The sequence below is a fragment of the Rhinolophus sinicus genome, chromosome 5, assembly GCF_057876585.1.
Source record: "Rhinolophus sinicus isolate RSI-liver-muscle chromosome 5, RSI-T2T, whole genome shotgun sequence".
Classification (NCBI taxonomy): domain Eukaryota; kingdom Metazoa; phylum Chordata; class Mammalia; order Chiroptera; family Rhinolophidae; genus Rhinolophus; species Rhinolophus sinicus.
The window spans coordinates 39,902,427-39,916,887 of record NC_142505.1 but is presented as its reverse complement, the minus strand read 5'-3'; the positions used below and the strand labels follow the sequence as shown (position 1 = coordinate 39,916,887).

General features: G+C 41.0%; 1 protein-coding gene across 4 annotated transcripts in view; it reads left to right on the top strand.

The window, feature by feature from the left end:
• Positions 1-2: 2 nt before the first annotated feature.
• The window catches only part of XPC (XPC complex subunit, DNA damage recognition and repair factor), a 43,921-nt gene continuing 29,462 nt past the window's right edge, over positions 3-14,461 (top strand). For all 4 annotated transcript variants that reach the window (XM_019747088.3, XM_019747082.3, XM_074312944.2 and 1 more), the window contains exons 1-5: positions 3-258; positions 6,557-6,752; positions 9,495-9,613; positions 12,358-12,481; positions 13,850-13,934. In XM_019747088.3, coding sequence (XP_019602647.3) covers positions 156-258; positions 6,557-6,752; positions 9,495-9,613; positions 12,358-12,481; positions 13,850-13,934 — 627 coding nt within the window. In that variant the 5' untranslated portion in view covers positions 3-155. The remainder of the gene's footprint in view (positions 259-6,556; positions 6,753-9,494; positions 9,614-12,357; positions 12,482-13,849; positions 13,935-14,461) is intronic.

Genomic DNA, 14,461 nt, shown 5'->3' with positions numbered 1-14,461 from the left:
CTTGGGACTGGGACGGAGCTTCCTCTGGGGGCGTGTGCTTGGTCCATAAAGGAGGGGCGTGGTCATGCCTCTCCCCGCCTTGGGGTGTAGACCACGCTGGTGCAGCTTCCCGCGGTTTGGTGCGTCACTCGCGAAGCGAGTCCTCCCGGGGATAGATGGCTCGGAATCGCGCAGCCGGCAGGGAGCTGCGGGGACGTGAACTGCGCAGCCAGAAGGCCAAGGGCAAGAGCACGGCTGGGCGGCAGGAGAAGGAGGAGGGTGAGAGCGAGGCCGAGCCGTGTTTAGGGAGAGATGCTGAAGGAGATCCGGAAGCAGGCCCGGGTGCGGGGAGCGGGGAAGCCGGCTTCCTGGACGTGGGGGGCGGAGGCTGCTCCGCGCTGGTCTGCGCTGAGGAGACCGCTTGACGGTGGCCAAGGGAAGCTGTCGTTTGTGCTGCTGCCTCCGTCCTCCCGGTCGCTGTGCCTTTGTCCTCACTCGAGGAGTGACGCACCCTGAGTGGTTCCCCTGGAGTTCCCCTGCGTCGCCTCTTTCCTGCTCCCTGTGGCCCACAGGGTAAAGTCCAACCTCCTGGTAGACGCAAAGGGCTAAACAGGGGAAAGACAGTGTACTTATTTGGTGTCCCTAGAAGAACAGAACGTAGAGTTTGTGGTGTGCTGACTCCCAGAATAATATCTTCAGCTAAATCTCACCCCAGAGTTCCAGATTTGGATCCAACCTGACTTCACGTAGATATCGAATAGGCTTCTTATGTTTGTCATGTGCAAAGCAAAACGCTTGATTTTCGCCTTTCAACCTGCCCCTTCCCCACTTTTTCCCATCTCAGTAAATGATCTTTCCCCCACTTGTTTAAACAAACCAAGCCCTCCTTTTCCATGCACGCGCACATCCAATCCTTCAGCAAGTCCTGTCGGTTCATGCTCAGAAGTATATCACATCTCTTCACTTTATTTCCAAGGCCACAGCCCCTGCCCAAGCCACCATCACTTGTCACTTGAACGACTGCAGTTGCCTCTTTATTGGTCTTCCCTTCCTTCCCCTGCAATAATTCTCCACCCAGCAGCCCAAGTGATCTTTCAAAACCAAAATCAGATCTTGTCATGCTGCTACCTCAAACCCTCTGTGGCGTCCCATTGCTCGAGGCATAAAATCCAAATCCCTCATCATGGCCTACGAGATCCTACAGGATTTGGCTGTTGCTACCTCCTTTTGTCTCCTACCCCTCTTTTGTTTGCCAGATATTCTCCTTATTGGTCTCCTTTCTGTCCCTCAAGCATGCCATGTTCTCACATTGAACCTTTGTGTTTAATGTTCTTTCTGCCTAGAATGTTCTTCCATGGTTCTTGGCTGTGGCTGATTCTTCTATTGTGCCCTAAGGTGTCCTTCACCAGGTGCTCTGTATCACAGAGGCCCTCACAGCTTCTGTCACAATCTGTAATGATCTTGTTAATTTATTTTGCTTCCTTTTTAATCACCCATCTTAATAGAATTTAAGCTTCATGAAAGCATCTTATTTTTTTGATGTATCCTCTCGTCTCCCCCCAGCATATACTAAGTGCTCAATAAATATTTTAAGTAATTGCAAAATACTTGCTGTGGAGGGATTTTGGGGGTTCCTGAAATAATTGGGTAGTAGATTAGACTGGGTAACCAACAGGGCCTCCTATGACACTAGATTCAACAATTCCGTGATTCTGTACATATGACGGCAATCATCCATTAGGAAATAGTCAAAAGATAGCAATTTCTAAACTTAAAAGGCGATTTACTTCACACTAATACTATGAATTCCATTTAGTTCATTTACTCATTAAAATAACCTTTGACTATTTTCTGAGTATCTGGTTGGTGCTGTACATGAGCTAGGTGACGTGGGAAACAGAAATTTCTTGAAGGAGCTTAGAATATAGTAGTGTTGACATTTACAAAAATTATCCAAGGCAGAGTGTGCTATTGTGGGAGAAGGTGCAGGGCTTTGTGGCTTCTGAAGAAATAATCAAGTTTGGCTGGAGAGATTGGGAAATGCTCTCTGGAGGAGTTAGGTTTGATCTGCAACTTTAGGGATGGATAATATTTCAGCCAGAGGCCGTGAAGGGGGGTTAGTATTCTAGTCAGAAGGAATGTATTTTGTCTGAATATGTGGCAATTCAAAAATTAAAAGCTTTAATCTGATGGAAATGCCACCTGCTTGGGTAGCATTCCTTCTAGCTAAACACTTCACCTGGGCACCATCTTGGTATAGCTCCAGCACTCAGTTGTTATATGCACTTGGGTAAATTGTCCTGGACAGATAATTTAGCCATTCTAAACTTGATCTGTGAAACATAATCCTACCTTGCAGGGTGGTTGTGATTTTTCAGTGAGATAGCATGTAAAGTGCCTGGTGTGGCATGTTAGGTAATCAGTTGGGCTAGCTCATATCAATTCAGGCTAAATGGAGGTCAGGATGCACCTAAGCTTCACTCAAACTCTGACAACCAGAGGAGTTAGTAATAAGTTCTCAGAGCAGCTTCCAGGATCTGAAGTGTTAGAATCTTTGCTGTGCTTTGGTGGAGGAACAAATGTAGTTTGAGCTGCAGGTGATACTAATTGGTGACGTGTTTCTAACAGCGCAACAGTGTAGGTTTTAACAGCACCTTAGTGCATGCAATGAAATGATAGTAGTGAACAAGACAGCAAGGTCCCCTGCTCGCATGATGCTTATAATCTTTGGAGAGAGGTAGGTACGTAGAACAGACAATAAGTTAAAAATAAATTCCCATGGTGATAAGAGCTATGAAGAAAGTAAAACAGATTACTGTAATAAAACTGACATGGGGGAAGAAGCAGCTAAGAATCAATGATCAAGGAAGGCCTCTGTGAGGAGGTGACAGTTTGAGCCAGTTACTGAATGTCCTGAAGGCACCATTCATAGGAGGTTCTGGGGGAAAAGAGTTCTCGGCAGAGGGACAGTAAGTTTAAAGAGTCTTAGGAGGGAATGAGCTTGGCCAGTTGGCTTGACACAGTGAGTGAGTGAGGGGACGAGAGGCAGGAATTGAGTTGAGAGAGTGGGCAGGGCCCTTAGTTTGTATTGTATTTTAAGTGCTATGAGATGCCACTGGCAGGTTTAAACAGGTGTTCTTATTAAATTTCAATGGATGGCCAAGCAAACCACAGTAGTAATTCCTGCCCTGCTGAAACAACCACATTGAATTCAGGGCAGCTAGTTAGCCATATTAGATAGCCCTAGATCTTGGAGAATCCTAGAAAATAGACTCTAGATTCTCTGGGACAAAAAACACACAGCAAAAAATGAAGAAAAAAAAGTCTGTATTTCTACCATCTAGAAATAACCACCACTAAACCGTGGTATATTTCCTTCTAGTCTGTGTTGTTGTATATAGTAGAAAATACTGTAAAAACCACTTTGCATGCTTAGCATTTTATCCTAGATCTTTTTCTTTGTCTTAAAAGATGACTGAGTTATATTTCATTGTGTGACTGTACTGATATTAATAATTATCTCATGGTTGGACATTCTGATTTTTCTTTTTTTAATTATTTAATTTTTTAGTTACAGTTGACATTCAATATTATTTCGTTAGTTTCAGGTGTACATAATAATGGTTAGACATTTATATAATGTATGCAATGGTCCCCCAATTAGTCTAGTACCCACCTGGCACTATACATAGTTATTACAATATTATTGACTATATTCCCTCTGCTGTACTTTACATCCCCTTGACTATTTCGGAACAACCAATTTGTACTTCTTAATCCTTTCATCCTTTTCACGCATACTCCCAACCCCCTTCCACCTGTCAACGATCAGTTTTCGGTAGTTAAGAGTTTGTTTCTGTTTTGTTTATTTATTTTGTTCTTTAGATTGCACATATAAGTGAGATCATACATATTTGTCTTTCTCTGTTTAACTTACTTCATTTAGCATTATACTTTCTAGGTCCATCCATGTTGTTGCAAATGGTAACATCTTACTCCTTTTTATGGCTGAGTAATAATATTCCATTTTATATATGTACCACTCTTCTTTATCCAGTTGCCTATTGATGAGCTCTTGGGTTGCTTCCATATCTTGGCTATTACTAGTAATGCTGCAGTGAACACAGGGTGCATATATCTTTTGGAATTAGTGTTTTGGATTTCTTCAGATAAATACCCAGAAGTGGAATTGCTGGGTCATAAGGTAGTTCTATTTTTAATTTTTTAAGGAACCTCAAAAACCATTTTCCATAGTGACTGTACCAGTTTGCAATCCCACCAACAGTATACACAAAGGTTCTCTTTTTTCTGCATCCTCACCAACACTTGTTGTTGGATTTATTGATGGTGTCCATTCGGACAGGTGTGAGGTGATATCTCATTGTGGTTTTCATTTGCATTTCTCTGATGATTAGTGACATTCGGCATCTTTTCATATGTATTGGCCATCTGTATGATCTGTATGTCCTCTTTGGAGAAATGTCTACTCAGGTCCTCTGCCCATTTTTTAATTGCATTGTTTGTTTTTTTGGTGTTGAGTTGTATAAGTTCTTTATAAATTTTGGATATTACCTCCTTATCAGATGTATCATTGGCAAATATCTTTTCTCATTCAGTAGCCTGTCTTTTTGTTTTGTTGGTGGTTTCCTTTGTTGTACAAAAACTTTTTAGTTTGATGTAGTCCCATTTGTCAATTTTTTCTTTTGTTTCCCTTGCCCAAGGAGACAGGTTAGAAAAAATATTACCAAGAGCAGTATCACAGAGATTACTGCCTGTGTTTTCTTCTAGGAGTTTTATGGTTTCGAGTGTTACATTTAAGCCTTTAATCCATTTTGTGTTTATTCTTGTATATGGTACAAGAAGATGGCCCAGTTTAACTTCTTTGCATGTATCTGTCCAGTTTTCCTAATACCATTTGTTGAGTAAATTGTCTTTACCCCACTGTATATTCTTGTCTTCTTTGGACATTCAAATTTTTTAAATTTTTTGATATTACAAATAATGATACTATGAACATTTTTTAAAATTTCCTTTTTCCCCTTTTTTAACTCCTCTATTTCTCTCTTAAAAGCACAAAAATATACAGCTGTACCTTTAACCAACCAAATAACTTTGATGAGAAACAAATGGTGCCTCTGAAGAATGCTCCCACCTTGCATTTTTAGATCAGTAAAAAGTTTGAATCTCTGCTTATTCATAGAGAGCTAAAGACCATTGTAAGATACAGAAATCCTGATTTTAAGGGCACCTTTCTCGAACTGTCAAGTCAAAAAACTTTTAAGTAGCTTCTGGCCTTGGAATGAAAAATCTGTTTCTAGATTCTAAATAATTTTGAAATATTTTGTGTTTCCATTAAAATATTTAAACCATGGGAATGCATAAATTTCTTTTGTAAGACATTTGAAAGAAACAGAACTGAATCCACGATTTTATCTAGCATGAAAACAAATGCCCCTATAATGTGAAATTTATTAAAATTAAGTTATGGCTTTATTTAGATCAAAGGGAAGCATCTTTTTCCCTATGCAAAAGTATATTCTTGGGGAATATAAATACCTATCAAAAGACTCAGTAAGAAAAACCATGAATGAAAGGAATGAACTAATTTGATATTTTGGGTTAATATTGCAGCCCCTTTTGGGGTTCACTACAGGCTACAGTAATTTTGTTTTCCAAAATTAACTGAAGCGAGTCATGCAAAGGCAAAGAAAGATGATTCAGTTCAGATTCAAGATTATTTGCATGAATATACTTGTAAAATAGAAAAATATCCTTTTCTGCCAAGTTATTTATAAATTATATATTTATTAAAAATGAACTTATTAATATATTTATATTAATAAAGAGACCAGACCTTTAGATACCCTAATTTAACTAAAACCAACAGCTTATACATTTTTATATTTCTCTTTAACAAAAATCAGTAATTGTTTTAAGAAAATAAAGATATATTTGAAATACCACTATCTTATTCCAACCCTAGGTTTGCTGAAATGGTTGGTATACCAGTGCCATTTGGGTTATATTGGAAAGGTTTCACAAAGTATAACAATAAATAGAAGCCTAGTGAACAGAGATTTGAACAGAGTTTGGTTTTGAAAGATGGCAGAAGCATGAATTAGTAGAAATAAAGTAGTGGTAAAACTTGGACATGTTTATAAACTCAAACATTTCACTTAGTAGTGAATTATACCTAAAATAAATGATTAGTCTTGGCAGGTAGTAAATAAGCAAGGTGTTAATGGATTGATGTATTTTCCTTGCTAGACATTAGCTGAATTTTAAGATTTGGGAGTTAAATTTTATCTGAGTTGTGTGGTCTTAAGAGTCTGTAGTCTTAAGAGGAGTAGAATAAAATGCCGATAAAGGAAGATGGTTTTTACTGTGAACATAGAGTGTAGACTAGACTGAAGATGGGAAGAGGCTGTAAGCTTGTTAACCAGGCGGGGAATTGGTGAGCTGGTGATGGAGATGTGGTTTGGAGGGAAGTTACAGAAGAGGTGTTTTCACAACCCTGCCCATGAAAGCACCCTCCATCCACCTTTCCTGTTGTCATCTGTTCCATGTGGTCATCTAGATATCCTTGAGGATGAGAAACCCCCAAAGAAGAGTCTGCCCCCAAAAGTCTCACGAGGAAAGAGGAAGAAGGGCTGCAGTGATCCTGGGGGCCCAGCAGATGGTCCAACAGAAAAGAAAGTGAGCAAAGTGACTGTTAAATCGGAAAACCTCAAGGTGGTAAAAGACGAAGGCTTCAGTGATGGGGAAGATTTCAGGTAAGAGGTCTTGGTTTTTCCTTTCAGAGAAGTGTGAGTAATAAAACCTGCTCTTTTTGCTTGTCACTAGGACCTGCGGAAAAGATGAGATCTTTAAACTCTTCCAGATAGAGCTCAGACTACTAGTAAGAGCTAGAAAGAATCTTAGCAATTATATACTTTACCCCCCAAACTTTTCAGATGAGAAAGACACCTTCCAGAAAGTGATTTATTTGTGATTACACAGCTAGATGGTGGCAAAAACCAGGATGAGACCTGGGTCTTCTGACTGCTGGTCCTGAGTTCTTCCTACTGCACAGAGATACTACATACACAGAATATTTGCCCGCCATTGCAGCTTTGTCTTCTGCTACTCTCCTCACGTACACTCTGCTCCTGCCCAGCTGGACTTCTCATTCACTCAACATGTGCTCATACTTTGCTACCTCCAAGTTGGGCTCATATTCTTCCTTCTACCTGGAATGCCTCCTTCCACCTTGAAGATACAGATCAGAAACCATCTACAGGCTTCGTCGATTCTTTCCCCTCGGCTCCTCTGGTTTCTTGCAGCATCTCTTACGGGCATAGCTTGTCTGCCTTGTGTTACACTTACTTATGTACATGCCATCTACATATATTTTCCCACCCTGTAAGCTCTCAGGCCTGGAGCCACGCCTGGCTCAGTGTTCTTTGGCCTATGGCACGTAGGGCAGGGCCTTTTATTTGGCAGAAACTGAACAAGTGTTTTTGCAGTGAATGAACATTCGTGTGAACATGTAGTGAACAATAAATATAAGCCTAGTAGTGAACACTTGATTAGCTGCCTCCTAGGAAAATTCGAGGAGGGGAGGAAGAAGAACAGAGAGGCAGTAGGCAGTAGTTCCTTCTTCGCTTCAGAATCAAGTCGTCATTCTTAGTGTCGGCCTTTCCAGCATTCTGTAGTCCTGGCATAGGCAAGTAGTCCAGGAGAGGGCGGCAGTAGAAAGGGGCGGAGGAAAGCATGAAGATTTTCTACCATAGTTCCTCTCTCCTTTTCCCTTAGACTTTTCCTAAGCCTGCCTCTGAGCTTACTGCTTCCCAGCTGTGTCCTTTCTCCCTGCCACTAGTTGAATTCTGTTTCCAGACATAGCGGCACAAGGATAGACCAGGATGCTGCCAAGGGAAACTCTGGATCCCCCTTTCTTTCTCAGTGGAGAGTTCACTGCTCAAACCCACAGCACATGGGCATTTCTGCTATGTTATCCCAGTGGGAAATGTTTGCTTCTGTGGTGTAGAAAGGGGTGGGCTAAGACGAGAGTATGTGTATTATAGCTGAAGACTGAGGATTGGTTATTTTAAATCTGTGCTAAAATCTTAGGTAATATTGTCACTTGATACCAAGGGTCAAACTTTACAAAAGCTAAGAATAACTCAATGCACACATTTTATATACAAATGTGCAGAAATATACAGATGGTCCCTGGCTCAGGATGGTTTGACTTCGGATTTTTCAGCTTTATAGTGGTGCGAGAGTGTTAGGCATTCCATGGAAACCATATAGTTAAGTCCTCACTTAACATCATCAATAGTGAAATGGCTTATAATAAAACCAATTGACCACAGGCGGCTAATTGATAGAAACAAGGGTTCAGTTCCTCCAGCGTCTCATCAATGTTATAACAAGACGACATTGAACAGAATGATGGTATATAAGGACGTGCTGCACTTCATATTTTCCAATTCGATGTTTTTCCTGGGCTGGTCATGCCTGTGCCATACGCCATTTTCTAGTGGTGCTGGGCAGGGGCAGCAAGCCGTAGCTCCTCGTCAGGCATGCGGTCATGAAGGTAAACAACCGAGACACTTAAAACCCTTCTATACCCACACAGCACTATTTTTCACTTTCGGTACAGCATTCAATAAATTACATGAGATACTCAACACTTTGTTATAAAAATAGGCCTTCGTGTTAGATGATTTTGCCCAACTGTAGGCCAGTGTAGGTTTTCTGAGCACGTGTAAGGTAGGCTAGGCTAAGCCATGATGTTCAGTAAGTTAGGTATGTTAAATGCGTTGCGACTTTTTTCAACTTACGATGGGGTTTATCAAGAAGTAACCCCATTGTACTTGTACGTCCAAGGAAATCTGCATTACACATTAGCAACCATTTAGTCTTGAGCAGATAAGTAGCTAGCTACTAATCCATGTGTAGTTACCTGCTTAACTAGCTAGTTGTCCAGGTTTCTGTTATTTATGACGTACCTGTGTATGTATAGTAGCCACATGCCCACTTATGTTGAAGTTACATTTCAACTTCTGTCTCCTTATATCATATTTCTTAAAAGGGATGGGGGAGCGAGAGTCTTCTGAATTGGACCATAGCAGGATCAAAAATACGAGTTGCCTCCTCTTTCTGGTGTCCCAACTGCACCTGTATATACACAGATGTCACAGCTTTTACTTCTGGAACTCACATTATTGCTGTGGTTTCTTCTAACTTTTTCTATACCATTTCTAGGCACAGCTATGTTTTCCTCCACACACCTGTAGGGGTAGGTTCATGGTGCTTTTTTCTGTTTTGACAGCACATCTAGTGTTAGACTGACGATCAGAGCACATCTGGATGAGAACTTGAGACGCGTACTGATGGAGGAAATGAGGCTCAGAGCTCATAAATCATCTTTAAATAATTGCAGCAGGTTTTCCATAAATAGAAGGAGTCCTTAACATTCTGTTTAGGATATTTGCGCCTCCTTCATCTTCTTTCTGGTCATCTTTACGCAGGGACTTTACAAGTGCCTGCAAGAAGGCACACCCTCCAAAGAGAGAAGCTGCCATGGCCAAAGACAGCCGTGAAGACGACGACGAGGAGGAAAGTGAAGATGATTGGGAAGAGGTAGAAGGTAAAACATCTTCCTTTGTTTTCAGAACTGTTTGATCCTGTTTTTCTGTTTGGTTCTGTTTGGAGTCATATCACTGATTGCAACCCTGTTGTTTTCTTTTGAAACTAGTAAGACCACAGATAAGGATGCAATAGGGACTTGCTTTTGATATAAAGAAAAATCCAACACTAGGTTATTAGCGTAGGTTGTAGCTTCTCCTTTTTGGTGGCTATCAATGGAGTAGATTATGAAATAGGCAGCATCATCTTGTAGAAAGAGCACAGGCTTTGAAAGTGGTTAGACCTGGGGTCGGAGTCCAGCTTTGCCACTTATATAGTTGAGTGAGCAAGTAACTCCAACTGTCCGAGCCGAGGTTTTTCGTTGTTAACATTCAGTACACATTGAATGCTTACTGTGAGCAGTGCACAGTCTGGGCTCCAGGATTGGCAGGGGGTGGGGGAAGTTTGCAGATAGAATGCGCCTAGTGCATCATATGCTCATAATAAATAGCAACTAATGTTATCATCCCCTAATCCTCCGGCCTTGGATGACTTTTTCCCAGCTTTCTATTTTGAAAATGTTCAAACCTACAAAAAAAAAGGAAAATGTAGTACATACATTCTTCATCTCGATTCACTAACTTTAACATTTTGCCATATTGAATGTATCTTTCAGTAAATATGCATTCTGGAAGCATTTGAAAGTAAGTTGCTAACATTCTAATACTTTTAAATATTGCACTGTGCATTTCCTAAGAATAAGACGTTCTTCTAAGTGATAAAATACCATTATCACACCTAAGAAAATGAAAAGTAAATCACCAATTGTTATATTAATATCCTTTGTAGCTATTTTTCTTGTTTTCTAATCCAGGATCTAATCAAGGTATAAGGCTTATATTAATCACGTTTCTTTAGTTTCTTTTAATCCAAAACAGTACCCCTCACCCATCACATTTTTTTTTTTTTATTTTTTTTTGGGGGGAATGTTGGGGAACAGTGTGTTTCTCCAGGGCCCATCAACTCCAAGTCATTGTCCTTCAATCTAGTTGTGGAGGGCGCAGTTCAGCTCCAAGTCCAGTCGCCGTTTTCAATCTTTAGTTGCAGAGGGCACAGCCCACCATCCCATGTGGGAATTGAACCTGCAACCTTGTTGTTAAGAGCTCACGTTTTGACCAACTGAGCCATCCAGCTACCACTACCCATCACCTTTTTTTTATTTTCGTAGCACTGCCTTTTTTGAAGAGTCCTGGCCTCTTGTTCCATAGAATGTGTCATGTTCTGGTTTGGTCTGATAAATAACCATACAGCTCATGTTGTTGTTACGCTTATTTAAGTATCCCATGTATTTCTTCTAAATTGTAAATTAAATCCAAAGACTTGGTTGAATTTAGATTAAACTTTATTTTTGCAAGAATGCATCATAGGTGATGCTTTATACGTCACATCACATCCATTAAGAGCTACCTAATGTCATGTTATCCCAGTGATGCAAAGTTTGATCATGCAAGGTGGTACTGCCAGACTGTGCCAATGTGAAGGTACATTTTCTCTTTGTAATTAACCATCTCTGGAGTAGTACCCTGATGCTGGGTGAATTTCTTGTTCCCCGGTAATTTTTTACTTAATGGTTTTAGTATGCATTCATGATCTTGACTGGATCAGAAATTATTATATTAAGGATTGAAGTGGTAATATTCTGATTCTGTTGATTTATATGCATTTATTAGTTGACTTTGATCTGTAAAGAAGAGCTCTTCCTTTCAGGAGTTGTATTCATTTAGTCATTTATTTTGAGTATCACTGTGGACTTAGAGATTTTTTTAGAAATTCAGATATATTACGAGTTATCATCATTATACATTTTGAGCTTCATATTACCCCACATTTGACTAGTGGAAGGCCCTTTAAACTAGCTACACTACTGTGTCTTTTCAACATGGACTCATTATAATGTTTTTGAGAACACTTATGTTTTCTGGCACAAGATGTTCCAGGCTCACTTTATACTTTCCTTGCTCCACACCTGGAATCAACCTTTTTTCTCCGAGAAGCCCTGGTTCGTTTTAGTAGGGACTGGTATATAGAAACCTAGATCTTAGCATTGGGTGTGGTCATTGCTAAACGGGTATCATTGCTTCTAGGCCCAAAGCTTTAAAAGGGCCCTTTGCTAATTAAGTTCACAATTAGATCCAGTTCAGCAAATTGAGCTTATTTTGACTCGTGTTTATAAGCAGTATAGGGGGTAAAGAGAGGAAAAAGATACATTTCTTGTCATTACAAGTTGGCAACTGAGACTGAAAGACTCCTAAGTCATGACTCCATCCAAAGCAAATTGTGATAGGTGTTATATAGTAATACAGAGAACAGGAAATTGTTCTTGTTTGCCTTTTTTTGGTGGGGGGAGGGTGGGGTGGGTAATAAAGTATACTAAAACACACACATGAGTATCAGCTCCTTGATAGCAGGGGTCTGTATCTAATTCAATTCAATGTGTTTTTGCCTCAGTTTCCTCCTGCTTCTACTGCCAGGACTACTTCTCTGGGTTGTTATGCAGGTTAAATGTGAAACAGTACAGTGCCTGGCGTTTTTTGTTTTTTTTTTAGGTATTCAAAGCGTGGGAGGAGGAGTTTAGTTTGTCTCTGCGAGTTGTCCAACTTGCATCCGTTCCTTATTTCCTCCTTCCCAGCAGAACCTCAATTTTGTTCAGTGCAATAGCTATAATTATAATTATTATTACTGATTTTTTAAAATTACTTTTGATAGAACTTAGTGAGCCTTTGCCAGGAGAGGCGGGAGGAAATGCAGCCTTCTCTCAATCTGTTCTGCCTGTGAAACCAGTGGAGATAGAGATTGAAACACCAGAGCAGGCGAAAGCAAGAGAAAGAAGGTAAGATTAGGCATTTGATTCTAGAGTTCTGTCACATAATTGGCAGCAGCTGCTGCTTAATGGCAACTTCTGAGAAACACATAGGATACCAGGGTTGGATATCAAAGTGGTCAGCAATCTTGGGTGAGAGAGCCCTGGGTTTACCTGTAGGACTTGAATGAGAAACCTTTGTGTCCTGGCTGGGGCAGGAGATGGGGAGAGAAAACTCCTATGTATTGAGCACCTGCTGTGTACCAAAGACTCCACAGGTTGTCAGTTACCTTCCTTAATCTTTAGAATGGTATGTGAATGAGGAGCCAGAGGCTCAGAGAGGTTAAGTATAATTTCAGGAGTCACTCAGCCAGTAAGTGGATGAACCAAGATCTAAATCCCTGTCAGGCTGACTGGGCAACTCATGCTTTCTCACCACATCATGCTGTAGGACTTGAGGCAGTGCCCCACCATGGTAGGGAGCCCCCATTCCATGCCAGTATCCCCAGTTCCTCTCCAGCCTTTGTGGCTTGAGAATATGGAGCACAGCACCTGGTAGTTAATTGGTTATTGGGTTCCACTGTCTGGTCACATTATTAGCCATGCAGAAGGGAGATAACAGTCATTCATGAAGCGTCAAGTTTTCTTAAAGATGCATAGGACACAAACATGAAAAAGACTGTATACCAGAACAGCACCATACAAATGAGTGTGCAAAGATGGTGGTTGCCAAGGAGGGACCCAGCCATTGGGAGGTCAGGCAGTCAGAGAAGACCTCCTGGAGGATGTGAGCTTCAGCTCATGTTCCTGAGGCAGGATTTGGTGCAGGCTGAGAGGAGGGCAGTCTGGGTAGAGAATGTCCTGACCTAAGGTTTGTAGGTGAGAAGGAGCAGAAAAGGACGCAGAAAATCAATAGCTCTTGAAAATTTACTTGAGTAGCATAGCCTTATGCAAGAAAACAAGGAGAGCAATTTATGTGCTGTTACATAAGTAAAAGGAATTGAGTAGGGGAATGGAGTCAGGTTTCAGTTTCCAGTTTAAAATAAAGCTAGAGTAAGTTTATGGTAACTGAAAAAGAAAAGCAGAAAACCCAATTGTACATAAACATCATTTTACAAACAAGAGTGTAAGAAAATAAACGGTTTATATTGATTGCCCCTAGGTGACAGAACCATGGGGGAATTTTTTGTTGCTTTCACCTTCCCAATGAGCACGTTCATGGGTATGCACTTGGGCATGCATGCACACGCACGCACACACACGCACATGCACGCACACACAATTAAAACACTCTCCATTGCCTGCAGGGCTTAACTCACATCCCTTAGCATGGCTGGCCTACATGCTGCAGGGACCCCAGAGGACATTCATTCTCAGATTTTTCAATATGCATTACAGTGAAAAGATACAAATGGAGTTTGAGACAAATCTTCGGAGGCTGATGAAACGTTTCAGTAAAGAAGTCCATGAGGACACCCACAAGGTAAGGGCAGGGAACGAGAGGAAAGGACAGGGTGCTGTGGCGGAAAGAACGTGGGTCCCCTCAGCCAAACCCAGGTTTAGCTTCTGGCTCTTCTACTCACTGTGTGACCTTGGCAGGTTTCTTCTTCTCTCTGAGCCTTAGTTTCCTCATCTTTGATGTCAGGAGTCTTCCTTGGAGGGTGGTTGTGAGGGTTAAGCAGATATCACATATGAAGCATGTAGCACAATGCCTGGCTTGGAGCAGGGGCTAAGTAGCAGGCACGCTCCTTCCATCTCTTTCAGCTGTTTAATAACATTAATTCTGTCTCAGCGAAAGTCACTGGCTTTGGACTTTAGCTGGTAGTTACTGAACACGTATTATGGACCTAGCAAGATGCTTGGCCCTGTGGGAAGAGAGATTTATATAAGGCTTATTTCCTGTCATTAAGGAGTTTCTGATCTTACAGATGGAAGAGAAAGACCTCAAACAGAGAAACTCAAGACTTAAGGAAAGAGATTAGTGTGGGTCTGAGAAGCTTAGGAAGGCTT